The sequence below is a fragment of the Triturus cristatus genome, chromosome 8 (assembly GCF_964204655.1).
Source record: "Triturus cristatus chromosome 8, aTriCri1.1, whole genome shotgun sequence".
Taxonomy (NCBI): Eukaryota; Metazoa; Chordata; class Amphibia; order Caudata; family Salamandridae; genus Triturus; species Triturus cristatus.
The window spans coordinates 1,419,536,054-1,419,556,542 of NC_140591.1; the positions used below are offsets into that span (position 1 = coordinate 1,419,536,054).

The 20,489-nt window shown below is 44.4% G+C and overlaps 1 protein-coding gene across 1 annotated transcript in view; it reads right to left on the minus strand.

Annotated features, from left to right (window-relative positions):
- HIKESHI (heat shock protein nuclear import factor hikeshi) overlaps nucleotides 1–20,489 on the minus strand; it is a 150,622-nt gene that overhangs the window by 44,968 nt on the left and 85,165 nt on the right. The window contains exon 4 of the mRNA XM_085623152.1: nucleotides 551–669. Coding sequence (XP_085479278.1) covers nucleotides 551–669 — 119 coding nt within the window. The remainder of the gene's footprint in view (nucleotides 1–550; nucleotides 670–20,489) is intronic.

Sequence of the window (20,489 nt, forward strand, 5' to 3'; positions counted from 1 at the left end):
TCAACACGCTTGAGAGGCAACCACTTTAGCCAGGGCCACTGGAATTACCCAATTCAGAGGCTGTAGTGTTTTTCAGATAATGATGGATTTACTGCACTTCCCACACAATCCGCCATCTGCTGTATAATATGCAAATGACAACAACGATCAAACACATTTTGGTTCTAACTCACAAAGATAAAACATTATTCAGAAACCGCCTCAAGGGGTTACTGTCCAGGAGCAGACCTTTTGCAAAGGTAAACTGGTCACTTTCCAGTTGCTGCAAGATGTATTCAGATGTTAAACTGGTACTAATAAGTATACACATTACCAGAAGGAATTTGTGAGTGTTAAAATGACAACTGCAAAATAATACTGCCATAGAAGGTGCAGTAATAGGCCACAAAACTGGCTTTTCTTGTCGCATAATTTAGTCAACCCTGCTGCAAATTTTGGTCCTTCACGGCTGCAGAATGCCAACATCCCCGATTAAAGGACTACAATAGTAGCACCTTGGCCTAGCACTACACATTGAAAGGTACCCATGTGTAAGAAGTTGCATCCTTACCATTTTAAAACTACATTTGCTGGGATGAAAACTTCAGAAGGATTTGGTGTCATCTGTGCCTGGGATACAGCAAACGATGTAGCAAAATTGTAGAAGTTGTCCAGCATTTTTTGTGTGAACTGAAAAACAGAATTGGTACACCAGTCAGGGCCTTCCTATCCACACAACAGAAATAACACTTTATCATCCATTTTACTGTATATAATTTAAACTACGCGATAATACAACACAAATTCCTTTTTTACAACGCAATCGGCGGTTGCTGTAACTAAAATATTTTATTGATTGAATTAAAATATTATGGTAGATACTCGGTCACTCAGTCTTGTGCATGTAGTCCACACCATACAAAAAAATAAAAACAGAAGTAATATCCCCAGGTGTTTCTAAAAAATAAATAAAAAAAAAAGGGAGGCCTTCTGCTTTCATCATGAAACATCACTCACATATTTTCCTCACTTTGATTAAAAACAGCGACCATAAATACTCTAACACGAATAGTTATGTAGAAGCTTTTGAAACTGATCTAATACTTGGCGGTCAACCAGATGTCAAAAGAGAAACAAATACTGGTTTGACTCTTTGTTAGAAGAATTCTTTCGTGACAGTTCGGTGATATTTTGTGTGTTATACTCAGCTGTCCTTAAAATAAACATCTTGGGTCACAACATAAGGAAGATTGGAGAAGGTTAACAATTTGAAAATAAGCAGCTAGGTTAAGCACGTATGCACTGCCTGGACATGTCACTTTTCAGTAGTGAGAGTATTGCCCACCTCAAATGGCCAGCTGCTTAAAAGACCATAAACAATAAAGGTAAGCACAAAGGTATGAGAGGCAACACAAGAACGAATTGACTAATACAATGTAGTACTGAACAGATTGTGTAATCCACACAGAACTTGTAAAGTTTCAAATTTTCTTTATTCCATAGTTTGATGCTGTCACATTCACAGCCAACGCGTTTCGCCCAAACATGGGCTTCTTCAAGGCTGTTGGAGATCATACAAAGAGTCATATCAAAACTTTATATAATGAAACAGATTTATTTCACAAACAAACTAATCATAATAAAAAGAGAAGTAGAGAAGTGAACAACACACCATAACCTAGATGTCTGTCAAGCCAAGGACCTAAGATCAAAAATAAACGTGAGAAAGAGATAGAGGTGAATTCAAAGTTTCCTAGCACTGAGGCCCGGAATAACTTGTCACCAGAAACGGTGTTGATTAGAAAAAAGAGAATAAACCAGTGTATTGTTAAGAAAGTACTAGAAATGAGACTGAGAAACAAACATATTTGGGTTAAGAATTGTCGCTTACCAAGATATCAGACTGAATGGCGCATAAAAAATAGGTCACAACAACGCAGCATGTCCTTGACGGATAGGGTCTAAAAATAGTAAGGGTAAACATAAGTAAAGCCCAAGTTTTATAGATATGCAAAGATTCAGTTAAAAGGTGCTGATCTCTGGTCAATCCACAGTCACTGACCTTGTTAAAAGCTAGCGTGTCATCTATATACGAAAGTTACAGTAGTAATCATAGAGAACTTCCTGTCTTAAGAAATCCTTGCCGGAGTTGTCTGTAATATAATTGTAATAGTAATAGTTGAGATATGTGAAAGAGAGCAAACATAAATCTACAAAGGCGTATTGAAGGGCACAAACAAAATCAGTACCAACTGACCTTACCGAATAGTAGCGAGAGGCCAGTATACAATCGTAAAAAACTGATGAGTATTCCAAAGAAAATTATTTCCTGATCAGTTCAATCTGTATTGTTCTAATGGTGAAAGAACAAGATAAAAATAAAGTCAAATACGAGAGAAATTATGTGTAGGTATCGAACACGCACAAGTTAACCGTAATGGTCAAACAAGCATAATGTATTATTTATTTGTAGAGAGCCAAAACGCCACCCAATCCTGCATATCTAAACAGTAGAACGAGGTATTGACAAACAGATATTAGCCCAAATGAGAGCATAAAATTGTTTTTAATTTAGAAAAGTTTAAAAGGTATATCTAAAAATACTATGAACAGCGGACCAAAGAAACGTACACACCATTACTAGACAATCGCCCATGCGCAAACTATACACAAGGGCAATGGTCTAGTGAAATTAAGTGCAAAGCCCCAAGAGGCCACTGAAATCACAAGTCCAAAACTAAGTGTGCAAACTAAACACATACTAATCGGTAATCTTGCACCGTTTCACCGGCTTCCGAGTACCCACTACTAAGTCCAGAGAGCCCCAATATCGCCAAAGCATACGTCCAATTCTAGTAGTGAAGTGGTCTGCACAGGTACAAGCACCGTCGTGTAGGAGCGGTAACCGATTAAATGCTGGGACGCCCATATATATATGTGTCTTCGGCGTCCGGATAGAATTCCCGGAAATGGGGAATGACGTCAATGCGCAAAAGCGTATCCTACCTGAATGTCCTCCATCTTGGACTAGTTCCGGATTAAGTAGTTGTTCAAAGAATGACATACGACAGAAAAAATGAGCATTCAGAATTACTCATATACCGTCTGTCCTTGAGAAAGTCTTGTCGTCCTCGTTCTATACCGAAATAGTGTCTTCTGAATTACGAGACAAAGTTTCAGAATAACAGTTTCGGAAATGAAACAAAAGTACGGAAATGCATAATTATAGTTAAAACAGCATATAGCTCCAAGAATGCGCACACACACAGGGCGCCCAAAAGATTGTCCATTATTATATGTTCGGCGCCAAAATAATGCATCAGATATTACGGGATGAGCTGAGTAGGCTATAACATCACTCAAAAAAGAATCCTCCATATTGGAATGGTTTCGAGTGACCGGACAGTTATAAGACTTTCTTCCATCACATGAGGCGATGAATGACCAAATCCACAATGGACTGTCAACATAATGAAAGACATTGCAAAAACGTCTCAAAACAGTAAGATTTAGATTTAATAAAACCAAACAATAAAATTGAAAGCCGGAAATGCATAAATGTGATGTGACCAGAACTCAAAAAGAAACCAAACGATGCTCCATATCGAGGTAGTCAAAAAAGTGAAAAATAAGTGAAATACCAAATAACAAGTAAACGAACAAAGCAGCAATAGGTCCTGTGTCCATAGATAAAATACATGAGTATTCTAGAAACCAAAAACTATGTAGGCGGGGGGGGGACGTACTAAGCTTGAGCTTGTCAACCGCGAGGTAAGCGACTACTAATCAATTCAAAATCACACATACAATACTACGTGTATAACACATCCAAGAGACATTCCCTCACCCATTTAAAAGGACAAAATAATGTTTAAGCATTCACGACCACAGCGACGATCCGTTCTCAATTCGAAAAATGGAAGGATACGAGACATACAGGATCCAAAGGAGAAGCAAAATGGGAAAGTAAACCAGAGTATTTGGTCCCAAGAAGATGGGATAGGGACGAAGACATGTTGAAGTTGGGCACTTCGTGTACAAATTCATTAGAATAGATTAGTACAGTGCTTAGTGGACACAGTATAAGCATGAGCAAGAAGGCCAAATCACAGACAATGCACATACCCAAGGTTTTCCATTCATATTAGGTGTACCAGTTACACAAACATGAGCAACAAGCACATAGTGCGAATATGAGTATTTAAGACTAAAAGGTACACAAAAGCAGTTGATACATTGAAACACAGTAAATTTGATGGTAAAGAAAATCATCCAATCGAGAATGAGAGCAAACATTGCGTTCTGCCTGATACACTCAGATTTTTAGAGAAAATAATGCATCTCATTATCACTATTGAAACCCTGTGTGACTGATCGTAGAGTACAAATCCATCTCGCCTCCAATTGTCTCAATCTGAGTTCTCTATCCCCACCCCTTCTGGCGGGCATGGCTACATCAATGCCATGAAAACGAAATTTGGATCTATCTACACCTTCAACATAGTTGTGTGTCACTAATGCATATGTAGTATCACCATGTAAGGCAGCTCTACGATGTTCCTGTATGCGAATTTTTAAAGGTCTAACGGTGCTGCCAACATAAATTTTGCTACATCCACAAATCAAGACATAGACCACATAACTGGTGAGGCAGTTAATGAAATGATAGATTTTGTGTTCTTTGTCAGAGTTGTAACTAAACGTTAAGGTCTTGTTACATCCCAAAGGGCAAATGTTGCAAGAACTACAGGTAAAAAATCCCAACGGTCTCTGTAGCCAGCAAGACTTGGGTGGTTGAGACAACGTGTAGCTGGGGCAAAGATCGTCTCTGATTGTTCTGCTTTTTCTAAAGGTCAAAGATGGTTTTGGTGTGATGATGCTGTTGACACCAGGTGCTCCCTTGAGAATGGACCAATGTCTGTCTAAGATCTTAAATACTTCATGATTCAGGGTAGAGTGAGTCGTAATAAAGGCAAGTCTCTCTTTTTGTCTGTGAACAGATCTGTTAGTGTTCTTAAGCAGATCCTCTCTTTTGAGCTTCATGGCCCTACTTTTGGTTCGTTGTAAAGTGATTTGCTGATATCCTCTCTTCTGCAATCTATTCATAGCCAGTGTGGTTTGGTTCTCAAAATTTTCTTCTTCACTACAATTCCTTCTAATCCGAACCAATTCACCATATGGTATAGAATTTTTTGTAGATGCCGGGTGCGCACTGGTGTAGTGTAAAGTGCTGTTGACTGCTGTGTCTTTCCTGTGAAGTGTGCTATGTATTCTTTTGCCTTGAACATAAAGTTCAAGATCCAGGAAATAGATAGAGGTCTGAGACACCTCCATGGTAAAAGCCACATTAAATGTATTTTGATTCAAGAAATTAAAGTACTCTTTAAGTTCTAGTTCAGTGCCTGTCCATAAGATGATAATATCATCGATGTAGCGACCCCAGAACGGAATATGTCCAGTCCAATTGGATGCCATGTGTGACCAAGCATACGTGTGTTCCACCCACCCCATAAATAGATTCGCATATGAGGGGGCAAATTTAGAACCCATTGTGGTACCTTGGTTTTGTTTGTTCCAAATTTGGTTAAAGAGAAAGAAGTTGTTGTCAAGAATCAAGTTGATCATAGACAAAAGCATGACGTTATGTTCCATTAATGTCGCTGATCTTTTGCCCAAAAAGAAGTCAACAGCCTTTATGCCCAGATCCTTTCTAATACACGTGTACAGTGATGTCACATCCAATGTGGCAAACCACATGCCATCCTCCCATTCTAGATCCTCCAATTTATTCAGAATATCTGTACTATCCCTGATGTATGAGGGTAAATTAGTAACTAGAGGCTGTAAGAAAGTATCGACAAATTTAGATAGAGCTTCTGTCATGGAGCCAATGCCCGAAATTATGGGGTGACCAGGGGGGAAGGGTTGTTTTTTATGCACTTTAGGTAAAAGGTATATGCACGGAAATCTGGGATTATGAATAATGAGAAATTTGTACTCTATCTCTGAGAGAAGGCCAATCTCCTTCCAGTGTGAAAGATGATCATTTATTACACTAGTGGCTAGAGGGCAGGGGTTAGATGACAATCTGGTGTAGTTGGTGGTGTCATGAAGTTGTCTGAGTACTTCACCTTCATAATTCTCTCTATTCATGATCACTATATTTCCCCCTTTATCAGCCTCTCTGATGATAATTGAGTCATTAGCCCTGAGGGTATGTAACGCTGTTCTCTCTTCCTTAGTCAAATTGTCATTAGTGTATCTTTTAGTACGCATGTGTAATCTGTCTTCTAGAATGTACAAGTCTCGAGATACAACTTCATAGAAAGTATCTATGCTATAAAGGTGTGTGCTTTGTGGGGTGAATTTACTACGAGTATGTAGACCACTATCACATGAATAGTCCTGTCTGATGTTAAGATCTGAAAGAATATTGTCAATTGAAGAATCATTCTCCTCATCGATGGATAACAGAGTAGCAACATTTTTTACATGAGAGACAGTAATATCCGTATGTATAGTAGGCCCATCCATGACGTGAGATTCGTAATTATTCATGGAGTAATGACATTTGAGTTTGGCATTCCGTACAAACTTATACAAATCGATATGTAAATCTGAAAAGAAACCCTTGGAAACAGGGCAGTATCCTAATCCTTTATTCAGCACATTAATTTCATGTATTGACAATTGATAGTTAGACAAATTTATCACCAAATTCTCAGAGACAGAGACAGAAGCTGTATCCATACAATTCGCAGACACTTACCTCACGGTTGACAAGCACAAGCTTAGTACGTCCCCCCCGCCTACATAGTTTTTGGTTTCTAGAATACTCATGTATTTTATCTATGGACACAGGACCTATTGCTGCTTTGTTCGTTTACTTGTTATTTGGTATTTCACTTATTTTTCACTTTTTTGACTACCTCGATATGGAGCATCGTTTGGTTTCTTTTTGAATTCTGGTCACATCACATTTATGCATTTCCGGCTTTCAATTTTATTGTTTGGTTTTATTAAATCTAAATCTTACTGTTTTGAGACGTTTTTGCAATGTCTTTCATTATGTTGACAGTCCATTGTGGATTTGGTCATTCATCGCCTCATGTGATGGAAGAAAGTCTTATAACTGTCCGGTCACTCGAAACCATTCCAATATGGAGGATTCTTTTTTGAGTGATGTTATAGCCTACTCAGCTCATCCCGTAATATCGGATGCATTATTTTGGCGCCGAACATATAATAATGGACAATCTTTTGGGCGCCCTGTGTGTGTGCGTATTCTTGGAGCTATATGCTGTTTTAACTATAATTATGCATTTCCGTACTTTTGTTTCATTTCCGAAACTGTTATTCTGAAACTTTGTCTCGTAATTCAGAAGACACTATTTCGGTATAGAATGAGGACGACGAGACTTTCTCAAGGACAGACGGTATATGAGTAATTCTGAATGCTCATTTTTTCTGTCGTATGTCATTCTTTGAACAACTACATAATCCGGAACTAGTCCAAGATGGAGGACATTCGGGTAGGATGCGCTTTTGCGCATTGACGTCATTCCCCATTTCCGGGAATTCTATCCGGACGCCGAAGACACATATATATATGGGCGTCCCAGCATTTAATCGGTTACCGCTCCTACACGACGGTGCTCGTACCTGTGCAGACCACTTCACTACTAGAATTGGACGTACGCTTTTGTCAAGTAAGGTGTACGTTTGGTGATATTGGGGCTCTCTGGACTTAGTAGTGGGTACTCTGAAGCCGGTGAAACGGTGCAAGATTTCTGATTAGTATGTGTTTAGTTTGCACACTTAGTTTTGGACTTGTGATTTCAGTGGCCTCTTGGGGCTTTGCACTTAATTTCATTAGACCATTGCCCTTGTGTATAGTTTGCGCATGGGCGATTGTCTAGTAATGGTGTGTACGTTTCTTTGGTCCGCTGTTCATAGTATTTTTAGATATACCTTTTAAACTTTTCTAAATTAAAAACAATTTTATGGATACCCTCGTGCCCTCCGTCGTCTATCCTGTATATAATCCTGTTTGTATGCATGGCATCGTGTAGATGACTTGTCAGGGAGGCGATCGATGCCACCCGAGGTCGAATCGCCCACCGGGAACCGGAGTTATGCATGGCGGAAGATTGAGGCCCATCTCCGAGGGATGCCAGGGGCTCGAGTTGGCAGGATGCCCGACCTCTAATTGAACAACAGCGGCCAGGCGAGGTGTGAACTGCCGGACGGAGGTCCCTAGCCTTTCACTTTCACTTTCTCGCCCTTTGTCTGCCCAGCCCAGGGAGTGCTCGCGTCTGCTTTATTATCATTTGGACGCTCTGCATGCCACATTGGCGACCCATCGTAAGACGGAGCACTCCTGCTCTCTCTCGCTGAGAGAGGGCAGTCCTGTTTGACCCGACCTGCTTGAGCCCACCATGTCGGGCAAAGCAGAGGTGGATCGGCCGAAGCCCAAGGCCACCAGGCGGGGAGCCTACACTCAAGCCAATAACATGGACCGCTATGCCCAGCAGAAGGGGTCACCGGGTGCACCGAGCCAGTCCCCGGATACACAGAAGACTGCTTCACCCTTGGCCCCGGAGCTCTCACTGCAGGATGTCATGGGTGCACTTGACGGGCTGCAGACTTCGATTGGGAGACAGTTTGATGCCCTGGCGCACAAAGTGGATACCATCTTGGTGGATGTTAATCTGATCCGCGCGGATTTGGGCAAAACAAATGAACGGGTCAAATCCCTGGACATCAAGACCACGAGCCTCGCCGATGATGTCTCGGACCTGCAGACCGAGGTCCGTAAGTTGCGGACCGAGCATGATCTCGCAGCCCGTCGGCTGGAGGACTTCGAGAGCCGGGCCAGGCGCAACAACGTGCGCATTATCGGGGTCCCGGAGTCCTCGGACGAGATTTCAGTGGACCTGCTCGTGGAGGACTTGGTGCTCAATCATCTGCAGCCTAAGGGTCTAGGGAAGTTCTTCGCAGTTGAGCGGGCCCATAGAGTGCCTGGTGAGCCACACCGAGGCCGATCGTCGCCCGGCTCTTTCACTTTCGAGACCGGGACGCTATCCTGCAGGCCTCGAGGGTAACGGGCCCGGTCCCCTTCCAGAACGCGTCGGTGAATTTCTATCCTGACTTCACCCAGCAGGTACAGAGGCAGCGGCAGGGCTTCCTGGGGGTGAAGAGGAGGCTTCGGGAGAGTGATCTGAAATACGCCATGCTCTTCCCTGCCAGACTACGTGTGGTGTTTGAAGACCGAACATTCTTCTTTGAGTCACCTGCCATGGCGGATGAATGGCTGGACGCTCTGCCTCGACGACGCACGGAAGAGGACACTGCCGTAGACGGGGACAGTGGCCGGGATGAACAAGGTTGATGTATTCGGAACCGGACTGACTCGGACTGACTTTAGATAATGACTTGCAGTAAACACGGAGGTTGTGGGAGGACGAGGGGAGCTCTTTCCTCCCTTAGGGTACTTTTTGTAGATTTTGGGTTTGGTAGGGCGACAGGCACACTGCAAGTTGGGGGGGCTTTGTAAGCTGCAGCAGGGGTGCAGGGTGGGGGGGGTTTCCGGGATTTTGGGTTTGTTGTTGGGGGGTTTGTTTCAGCAAGGCATAGTGATTATTTCCAGGACTGTTCCATGGGGGCTCTTCGGGTGTGGGGTGGGCTTCTTTACGTTTGGGGATGGGGGGTAGGGGTTTAAGTGTTATAAGCTGGAATGTGAATGGTTTGGGGGATCGCATTAAGCGTGGGATTGTTTTGCAATTCTTGAAACGGTCATTGCCGGATGTCGCCCTGCTGCAGGAGACGCATCTTATAGGTAATACGTGCTATGCCCTGAATAGGAAGGGTTATAAATTCATAGCTCATTCGGGATTCTCCTCTGGGTCCAGGGGTGTGGGCATCCTAGTCAGAGCCTCGCTACCATTTGAGGTGGACTCCACCATTGTTGATGATAGGGGGAGGTTTGTGGCGGTGGCGGGGCGGTGGGAAGGAAGAACTTTGGTTTTAGTTTCGGTTTATGTCCCGCCGGCCCTGCAGGCCTCCACTTTCACAGATCTGGGTAGGGCCCTGCTGGATCTCCCGGGGGGTATGCTTGTAGTGGGAGGTGATTTCAACGCTGTTGGCTCCGGCCTGCTGGATAGATACCCGCCCAGAGACACGGGGGGGGCTCAGAAGTGGCTTCCAGACTTTCTAGATACGCTTGGCCTGATAGACTGCTGGAGGCTCCGGCACCCCACACAGAGCCAATACACTTTCCACTCCGGGGCGCATGGTAGCCTTTCTAGGATTGACTACCTACTCACTCTGGCTGCGCATGCCTCATTGGTGTCTGAGGCCAGGCACATGGCGCGTGGTATATCTGACCATTCGCCGGTGTGGGTCAGGCTGGATCTGGGTCGAGAGGGAGGGGGAAGGGTGGCCCCTATCAACCCTTGGTATTTCCGAGACCCCAAGATGCGCAGCGCGCTGGTAAAGACAGTAGATAATTTTTTCAAGGACAATCAGGGATCCGTGGACTCGGCAGTGTCGCTGTGGGAAGCATTTAAGACCGTGCTGCGAGGGGAAGCCCTCTCCCTTGTAGTGGCTGCCAAGCGGCGGAGAGATGGCGAGGTTTTGCAGGTTGAGGAGGAGATCGCGGCTTTGGAGGGAGCGCTAGAGGAGGAGGTTACAGAGGCCTCACTGCATGAGCTGTGCTTGAAGCAATCCGAGTATAAGGACCTGGTGACGAATGCCGCTAAGACCCTCGGTAGGGAACAGCAGGGCCGTCTGTATGATGTTGGTGACAAGGCCGGGAAACTCCTGGCTTGGCTGGACAAAAAAGAACGGGTCAATAGAGTAGTGCCGGAGTTGACGGGAGAGGGGGGAGAGGTGATTGTGGAACCTGAGAGGATTGTGCAGTGTTTCTCGGACTATTTCCGTATGGTTTATGCCTCAGTGTCGGACAGGCCGCCCGAGGACTCGCATGACCTCCTGCGTGATATTGCATTGCCCTGTCTCTCTGATATAGATAGGGACGATCTAGATGGTGACATAACAGTCGATGAGGTGGCGGGGGCTATCCGCGCGTTGAACTCGGGCAAGGCCTCGGGTCCGAACGGCTTGCCGGTCGACCTGTACAAGCTATTTCCGGATAGGGTTGCCCCTCACCTGCGCGCCATGTTCGTGGAGGCGCGGGGGAGTGGGGCCCTCCCGTTGGATCAGCGACTGGCGACGATTGTGGTTATACACAAAGAGGGCAAACCCCGAGATAAGTGCGCCTCATATAGGCCTATCTCACTCCTTAACGCAGAGCCGAAAATTCTGGCTAAAATCCTGGCGGCCCAGGGTACTCGGTGACTTGGTCCATCCGGATCAATCCGGATTCATCCCGCACCGTAACACAGCGTTAAATCTTCGGCGCCTACATGGTGTAATCGCCAGGGCGGGCACGCTGCGTGAACCAGCTATTGTGGCGCCTCTCGATGCCACGATGGCCTTTGACACGGTGGAATGGGCATATTTGTGGGCCGTGTTGACCAAGTTCGGCTTTGGCCACGGTTTTGTGAGCTGGGTGAAGTTGCTGTATGAGGGCCCTCTTGCGAGTGTGGTGGTAAATGGCCGGGCGTCGACTCCGTTTCAGCTTGGGAGGGGTACTCGGCAAGGTTGTCCCCTGTCGCCATTGCTGTTCGCCCTCGCCCTTGAGCCGCTGGCTGCGTGGATACGCTGGCACCCGGATATACGGGGACTTAGATGGTCGCCTGAGCACGAGGACCGTATATCGCTCTATGCTGATGACATCCTGTTGTATCTTGCCTCACCCAAGAAATCACTTATAGTTGTCTGTGACGTACTCATATCTTTCGGTAGGAACTCGGGTCTCGTTATCAACTGGAGTAAATCGTATTTATATGTTCTTAGTGGCGAGGTTCCACCGATCCCTCGAACTTGTTCGATCCAGGTTGCTCAGCAGGGCTTCGTGTATCTGGGGATCTTTATCTCCATGGATGCTGCCGTGCGATATGAGAGGAACCTGCTCCCCCCCCTAGCGCGCCTGAGGCGGGATGTGGAGGGCTGGCGGAGGCTGCCGCTCTCCCTCGTTGGGCGTGCGGCCCTGTTCAAAATGATGTCTCTTCCCCGGTTCCTCTACGCGCTGCAGAATACTTTGGATTGGGTACCGGCCAACTACTTTCGGGAGGTCGAAGGCCTCCAATGAGCTTTGCTGTGGGACGGGCGGCCGCGAATAGCTATTGCAAAGTTGACGCTCCCATGGTACGACGGGGGTATTGCGCTTCCAGACATCCGACGGTACTATTGGGCCACCCAGCTGAGTGGGATTAATCATGGGTTTTATGGCCCGGCCCTCAGCCCTGGGTATGCCATGGACAGGTGGTTGCTGCGTGGTGGTAACTATTACAGGGCGTTGTATTCGCGGTCCCTGGACTCGTCCCTCACGGGGCCCACTGGTGTGGCGGTGCGTGTGTGGAAGATGGCAACTGACTCGCTGGGCTGGAAGGATAGGCTCACCCTCGCTACCCCGCTGTTTGAATCTGAGAGATTGGGTAGGCTTTGGCACACAAAAGGCTTTGACAAATGGGACTTGATCGGCATCTCCAGGGTCGGAGATGTCCTGATTAAGGGGAGGGTGAAGTCCTTTGAAGAGTTGCAGAAGGAGTATGAACTGGGGCCATCTGAGTTTTTCCGCTATATTCAGGTGCGTCACGCCCTCCGATCAGTCCTCATAGAGGGTGAGAAGGTGCCTGAGTCCTCTCCTTTGGAGGACCGGGTCCTTGATGGTCATATGCCCGAGAGCACGATCTCGCTCATCTATAAGAAACTGATAAACGTCCGGGCGGATATGCTTCTGGGGTTGAGGGACCAGTGATCTAGGGATGGCCTCGAGTTGGATGACGAGGATTGGCAGTCTGCTGTTTCCTCTCCTAAGGAGGTTGCGATCCCGTCGCGTCTGAGGCTGGTGCAGCTTAAAATACTGCATCGAGTGTACGTGACGGGGCCAAGGTTGGTTCACATGGGATTCTCGGAGGACGGCCTATGCAGGAGGGGATGTGGTATGGTGGGTACTTTCCTGCATATCATTTGGGAATGTGGTGTCATCACGGAATTCTGGCGGAGAGTCCATGCAGTGATGGGGGAGGTGACGGGCATTGCTATGCAGCCGGAAGCGCGGTGTTGTCTCCTGAATGTCTGGGGGCCCACTGATCACAATGCGGCGCAGACCCAATGGGTGACTCTGGGCAACATGGTCGCTAAGAGAGATATAGCGCGATTGTGGGGATCCGTGGGCCCCCCCACATTGACCGCGTGGAAAGAAAATATGGACTGGAGTATGCTAAGGGAAAAGACGGTATATTGCGCTAGAGGCCGCCCTCGGAAGTGGCACGCCATCTGGGGGCGGTGGAACCAATACAGGGGGGGAATTTGTCTTGCCCCTGATCTGGATCCCCCCGAGGAACAGCTTTCCTCCTAACCTTCTTTCCAGCTCAGTATGGTTAATGGACTTCTTTGGCCCCTGCTGTCCCCCTTCTTCCTCTTTTCACGATACTGTAAATGGTAGATGATTGGGGTCCTGCCTCCCCTGGGGGGCTATCACCATGGGCATTTAGTGTTCTTGCCTTGCTGGGGGTTGTTGTGTGTTTTGTGTTTATTTAAAAAATGGAATCTTTGCACTCCTCCTTCACTGTACTGTGGACGCGTCTCTGTTCCTCTTTACCGAAGCTGCCGAACCTCCGGGTTGTCGGCTGAATAGCTGTGTCCAGACTTTTGAAAATAAAGGTTTTAAAAAAAAAAAAAAAAATTTATGCTCTCATTTGGGCTAATATCTGTTTGTCAATACCTCATTCTACTGTTTAGATATGCAGGATTGGGTGGCGTTTTGGCGCTCTACAAATAAATAATACATTATGCTTGTTTGACCATTACGGTTAACTTGTGCGTGTTCGATACCTACACATAATTTCTCTCGTATTTGACTGTATTTTTATCTTGTTCTTTCACCATTAGAACAATACAGATTGAACTGATCAGGAAATAATTTTCTTTGGAATACTCATCAGTTTTTACGATTGTATACTGGCCTCTCGCTACTATTCGGTAAGGTCAGTTGGTACTGATTTTGTTTGTGCCCTTCAATACGCCTTTGTAGATTTATGTTTGCTCTCTTTCACATACCTCAACTATTACTATTACAATTATATTACAGACAACTCCGGCAAGGATTTCTTAAGACAGGAAGTTCTCTATGATTACTGCTGTAACTTTCATATATAGATGACACGCTAGCTTTTAACAAGGTCAGTGACTGTGGATTGACCAGAGATCAGCACCTTTTAACTGAATCTTTGCATATCTATAAAACTTGGGCTTTACTTATGTTTACCCTTACTATTTTTAGACCCTATCCGTCAAGGACATGCTGCGTTGTTGTGACCTATTTTTTATGCGCCATTCAGTCTGATATCTTGGTAAGCGACAATTCTTAACCCAAATATGTTTGTTTCTCAGTCTCATTTCTAGTACTTTCTTAACAATACACTGGTTTATTCTCTTTTTTCTAATCAACACCGTTTCTGGTGACAAGTTATTCCGGGCCTCAGTGCTAGGAAACTTTGAATTCACCTCTATCTCTTTCTCACGTTTATTTTTGATCTTAGGTCCTTGGCTTGACAGACATCTAGGTTATGGTGTGTTGTTCACTTCTCTACTTCTCTTTTTATTATGATTAGTTTGTTTGTGAAATAAATCTGTTTCATTATATAAAGTTTTCATATGACTCTTTGTATGATCTCCAACAGCCTTGAAGAAGCCCATGTTTGGGCGAAACGCGTTGGCTGTGAATGTGACAGCATCAAACTATGGAATAAAGAAAATTTGAAACTTTACAAGTTCTGTGTGGATTACACAATCTGTTCAGTACTACATTGTATTAGTCAATTCGTTCTTGTGTTGCCTCTCATACCTTTGTGCTTACCAAGATTGGAGAAGGGTCTCTTTTATGAACAAACGGCATTAGCAGAGGTAAGCTGTACACTCAAAGAACAGTGTTAAGAAAAGGAGTCAGAAAACTGTGATGTAAGCTGTGAACTAACAAGGCATAAATAACTGATAACTATATTGTAGAAACTTTGAAAAACAGCCAGCCGCTGGTTCTGCGGTATTCTCACGGGAACTTGCAAGGATGCCCATGAGGATATATTATCTACTGGCGGTCGCCAGTAGATAGTTATAGTTAGGACCGAGTTCCCATAGGAAATCTGAAAATTCTATTTTGAATAACTTTGGCGCCGGTTGACGAATCCTCGCGAAATTTTCAAAACTAATGGGGCGCTCCGCTCAGCTCCTACCCTGAAAGTCTCGGGGCGATTCGTCAAGTGGGGGCCGAGAAAAAAGGGGGGTTCCAAAACACGTTTTCACCATGCATTTTCCCATAGGACCTTTTTTCGAAGGTACAGCCCGAACGGCTGAACAGAATTACTTGAAATTTGGCAGAGAGGTAGTCCTTAGGTCAGGGAAGTGCCTTTTGCAGGTCTGGTGTCAATCTGTTCAGTAGTTCCTGAGAAAATAGCATTTAAAAGCATATAAAAATCTATAAGCGCGTACCGTGCGCGCACCGTGCGAGCCCCCTAACTTGCGCGAGCGTAATTCTGATTGGTGGTTACATGTTAGTCAACGTTCGAATCGGTCGAAATCAGGAAGTGTCGGACGCCATTTTGTTTGTTTTGAGTGCGAGAGTGAAAAAGGAAGGTGGCGAACGTGAAAAGGGTGCAGGGTAGAGAGTTCCTGACACCCTAGCCTTTGTCAGGGGGTCCCTGAAGGACCCCGAAGGCAGAATTTTTTTTTAAATCGCGGGGGTGCGCGCACGGTGCAAAACCATAAAAAAAATTAAAAAAATGTATACGTAGTTTATTGAAAAATATACAAAAAAAATGATAATACATACATAGCTTAGCATTTAAAAAAAACTTACAAATTCACTGAAAAAACCATAGGTTTCATACACGTTATAGTTAGGAATTAGCATTTAAAAAACCTTGCAAATTCACTTAAAAAACCATAGGTTTCACACATGTTATAGTTAGGTGGATATATCACTCGTAAAAAACCAATGAAATTCCCCCGTTATAGTTAGTTCAGATAACTATAACTCGCGCGACCGCCATTCTATCACAAGGATGATGTCATGAGTGATGTCACTGACCATGTCATGAGTGATGTAATATGTGACGTCATCAGCAGTGCATTGCGGGCGCGCGAGTTATAGTTATCTGAACTAACTATAACGGGGGAATTTCATTGGTGTTTTACGAGTGAAATATCCACCTAACTATAACATGTGTGAAACCTATGGTTTTTTAAGTGAATATATATATATATATATATATATATATATATATATATAAAAAATCACTGACCATGAAAGGAAATATGGTCAACTAATGGAGAGGCTACGTAAAGACAAAGAGGTGGTCATTAGAAACTCGGACAAAGGTGGGAACATTGTCCTTTGGCCTTTGAAGGAGTATATGATTGAGACTATGGGACAATTGGGCGATACAGAATGCTACAGGAAAAGCTCCTTCCCGAAATATAAAAATACTTTGGATTGTTTTATGACAAAATTACTGGCATGGAAAAATTTAGGAATGTTGAGTCCTGATGAATATAAATATCTTAAGAGGGAAAACCCGACCATTCCAAAAATCTATTTCATCCCCAAAGTACACATGGACAGACATAAGCCACCAGGAAGACCAATCATCTCGGCCTGTGATGGACCCTTTGAGAATATGTTGTGTTATATTGACTATTTTCTGCAAGAACATGTCCATGGCTTAGAATCATATGTACAGGACACAAGCGATTTCTTGAGAAAAATCAACAACATACAATGGCAAAAGGGATATCGCATGATAGCATTGGATGTATCATCATTGTACACCTGCATCAAAAATGGGGACGGAATTAGAGCTACGGAATACTTTCTATCACGTAGGCCAATGCAATTTATGCAACATAATAGAATGATCATTGATTTGTTGACATTTTGTTTAAACAATAATTTGTTCCTTTTTAAGAACCAGATATATCAACAAGTGCAGGGCGTAGCTATGGGGGCCAGCTTCTCCCCCAGCTACGCATGTCTATTCATGGGATGGTGGGAGGAGCTGGTACTCAGGAAACAATATGGTCACATCTGCCATGACAATATAATTTGTTGGCTGAGATTTATAGATGACTTATTCATAATTTGGCGGGGGACAGAGGAAAGTGCAGAAGAATTTATAACACAATTGAATGTGAATGATGTCAATTTAAAGTCCACATCAAACATTAGTGAGGAAAGTGTGACTTTTTTGGTTGTAGAAATTAAGATTCAGAATAATGCTATATCTACTACCATGTATCGTAAAGATACAGCAGGCAATACGTTACTGCACGCATCCACCGCACCCCCCCGTCATTTAATAGATAGCATCCCCTATGGGGAAATGCTTCGAATAAGAAGGATATGTAGTAGTGAATCAGAATATCAAAAGAAACAAAAGGAGAGTAAAGCTAGATTCTTGGAAAGAGGATACAAGACAAAAGTAGTGGATAGAGCAATAACAAAATCAAAACAAAAACCCAGAGATGAGCTATTAACTTACAAAAATAAACTAGAGAAATCAGTGGGATCACTGAATGAACCTATACGACTCATTATGTCATTCTCGAGACAAGAAAAACAGATCAGAGAAATAATGAGACGGAGTTGGCCCATAATCTCGGATGACCCAGTTATAGGGCAGAGTTTAACTAAAAAAACAGCTATTTCGTATAGGAAAACTGCCTCTATGGGTAATGCCCTGGTCTGCAATAATCCGGAGGACCAGAACACGGGCTCTTGGCTGACCGCTTGAAAAGGGTTTTTTAAATGCAGTAGTTGCAAGGCCTGCAAGTTTGGTACTAATAAGACAGAATATTGTACAGCTTTTAATAATGTTCCCCGGCCCATTACTCAACATTTGACCTGCAAGACTGAATATGCGGTCTATGTTTTAGAATGTAGCTGCAATTTAAAATATATTGGAAGTACCAAACTTGCGGTACATAAGAGAATCCTACAACATACAAGGGCCATTACAAACAACGACCCGAGCTACCCTGTTGCCAGACATTTTAAATAATGCCATGACAGCAACCTCTCACATTTGCGGTATTATGTGGTAGATGCAATCCCACTAGACAAAAGAGGGGGCAACAGGGAAGCCAAACTGAGGAGACTAGAAACACAATTTATATTGGAGTTAGATACCAAGCAGCCGGGGTGGTCTCAATACAAGCAAGGATCTCTATACATTTTTATGAAAATCATATTTTATAGGAGTATGTTTTAAGGAAATATCTTTTATAACACATGCACTTAAATGTTTGATTTAATCATGACAAGCAAACCCTTTTCAAGAATGAAATCCCCTTTTCTCTAATCGAATACCATCTATATTATAACCATTTGAATCTCAGAACTTTACTCTCCAACTGACAATGGTACTATATATGAACCCAAATCTGGTGAATTTCCTATCACTAATGTGAGAGTAGGATTGGAAATATTGAATTAGCTCTCATAGAAATTCGGATGCACGGATATTATATCCATTACACATGGAAAGTTTACATAGCAATTTTATGGAATATTTTACTATTGACGGATGAGTTTAACGATTGAGTTGTGTATTTTAGGATATTATATGTATTTATATATGTGATTATTTAACTACATATTTATGTCTATGTTTACAACCATGGGAACCAATTGTATAATGAATCTATCAATCCCTCCATACATACTGGCTTATTTGCACATGCCAAAACTTGCACCCAATGGCCATACCTATATGGATATGTTCCAAAAGTAAAGGCAAAGACATTATGTCGCTATAAATGGAGAATATGGGTATAGGAGAAGGAAACTTCAAGATACATAATTATAATGATTGTATTATCACTTACACTTTGGAAGAATTTTTAAGTCTTCTATTATGGCACAACACTTGGGTAATTTAGTTTCTTTATATGGTACACATTATAATTCAATATGGATTAGATTTGTCGGATAAGGAAAAAGCAATATGTATGCTTGATCTTGGTTTTCTTTGCTTTTTTGTTTTTTTTTTTTTTGAAACCTTTATTACAGAAGTCAAAAGAGATACAAAAATGGGCCTACAACCTTCGGGCCGGCCGCTAGCAAACAATAAGAGCATAGAATACAAGTGGGAAACACACGCTGCAGCGTGAGAGAGATCACAGGAGTTGGAAAGAAAAAACGTTGGCGGCCACACCGTCCGGACCCCCCAGATGGCGGTTCCATTTTTATGTAAGAAATAACAAACAAATCCACAAGGCAGCAAGAAGTCAAAGCAGCAGTATGAGCTCCCCTGGGGAGGACCCTACCGATCCACAGGAAATGCGGGGGGGGGGGGGGACAGGCCGGAGCGGAGACAAAGTGGACTCAGTACCCAGAACCAAGGAGACAAGGAGACTAGAGAGACGGGGCCAGTGCCAGATCAGGCGTCAGCGGCGGGGTACAAATTCCGCCACGGTAGGAGTTCCAGGGGCCCCATACTTTCACCCATTTCCCAGGCTTACCTCTCGCGACATACACCACTTTTTCCCGAAACATACACCAATCCATGTTGTCCTTCCATGCCGAAATCGTTGGCGACCTCTGGGAGCCCCACAATTGCACTATGTCACGCTTGGCCATCATATAGCCCAGAGTCACCCACCACGTCTGCGGCACTGAGTAATCAGTCGGCTCTCACACATTTAGCAGACACCTCCTCGCCTCAGGAAGCAGCGGCACATGTGTGACCGCCTGCAACACCGCATGCACACCACGCCAGAATCGCGCCACCTCCGGACATTCCCACAAAATATGGACGAAGGTCCCTAATGAACCACACCCACGCTTACACAACCCATCCACGGAATATCCCATACGCATCAGACCCGGGCCCGTAACATAGACCCTATGGAGTATTTTGAGCTGGACGAAGCGAAGGCGGGCCGGTATGGCCACCTCTTTCGGGGAGGCCACCGCAGACACCCAGTCCTCGTCGTCCAGCTCCAATCCATCGGCGACCCACGCCGCACGAAGGCTAGTCAACAGTCCCGAGCGATCGTTGATGAGCACATGCCCATCTAGCACTCTATCTTCCAGAGGGGAGTACTCCGGGATGGAGGCAACATCCGGGAATACGGAGACCAGCGCGTGACGGACCTGTAGATGTCGAAAGTACTCCCTGTCCTGCAACTGGAATTCCGTCTGCAGCACATCAAACGTTTTGAATCCCCCCCTCGTCCAGAGATCGCCCACCCTGCTGATGCCTATCATGTCCCACTTCTCAAAGCCCTTCGATGTCCACAGGGAGCCCAGCCGCTCAGAGGCATACAGTGGCGTCGCCCGGGTCAATCGATCCTTCCACCCCATCGCCGAGTTTGCCGCGTGCCAC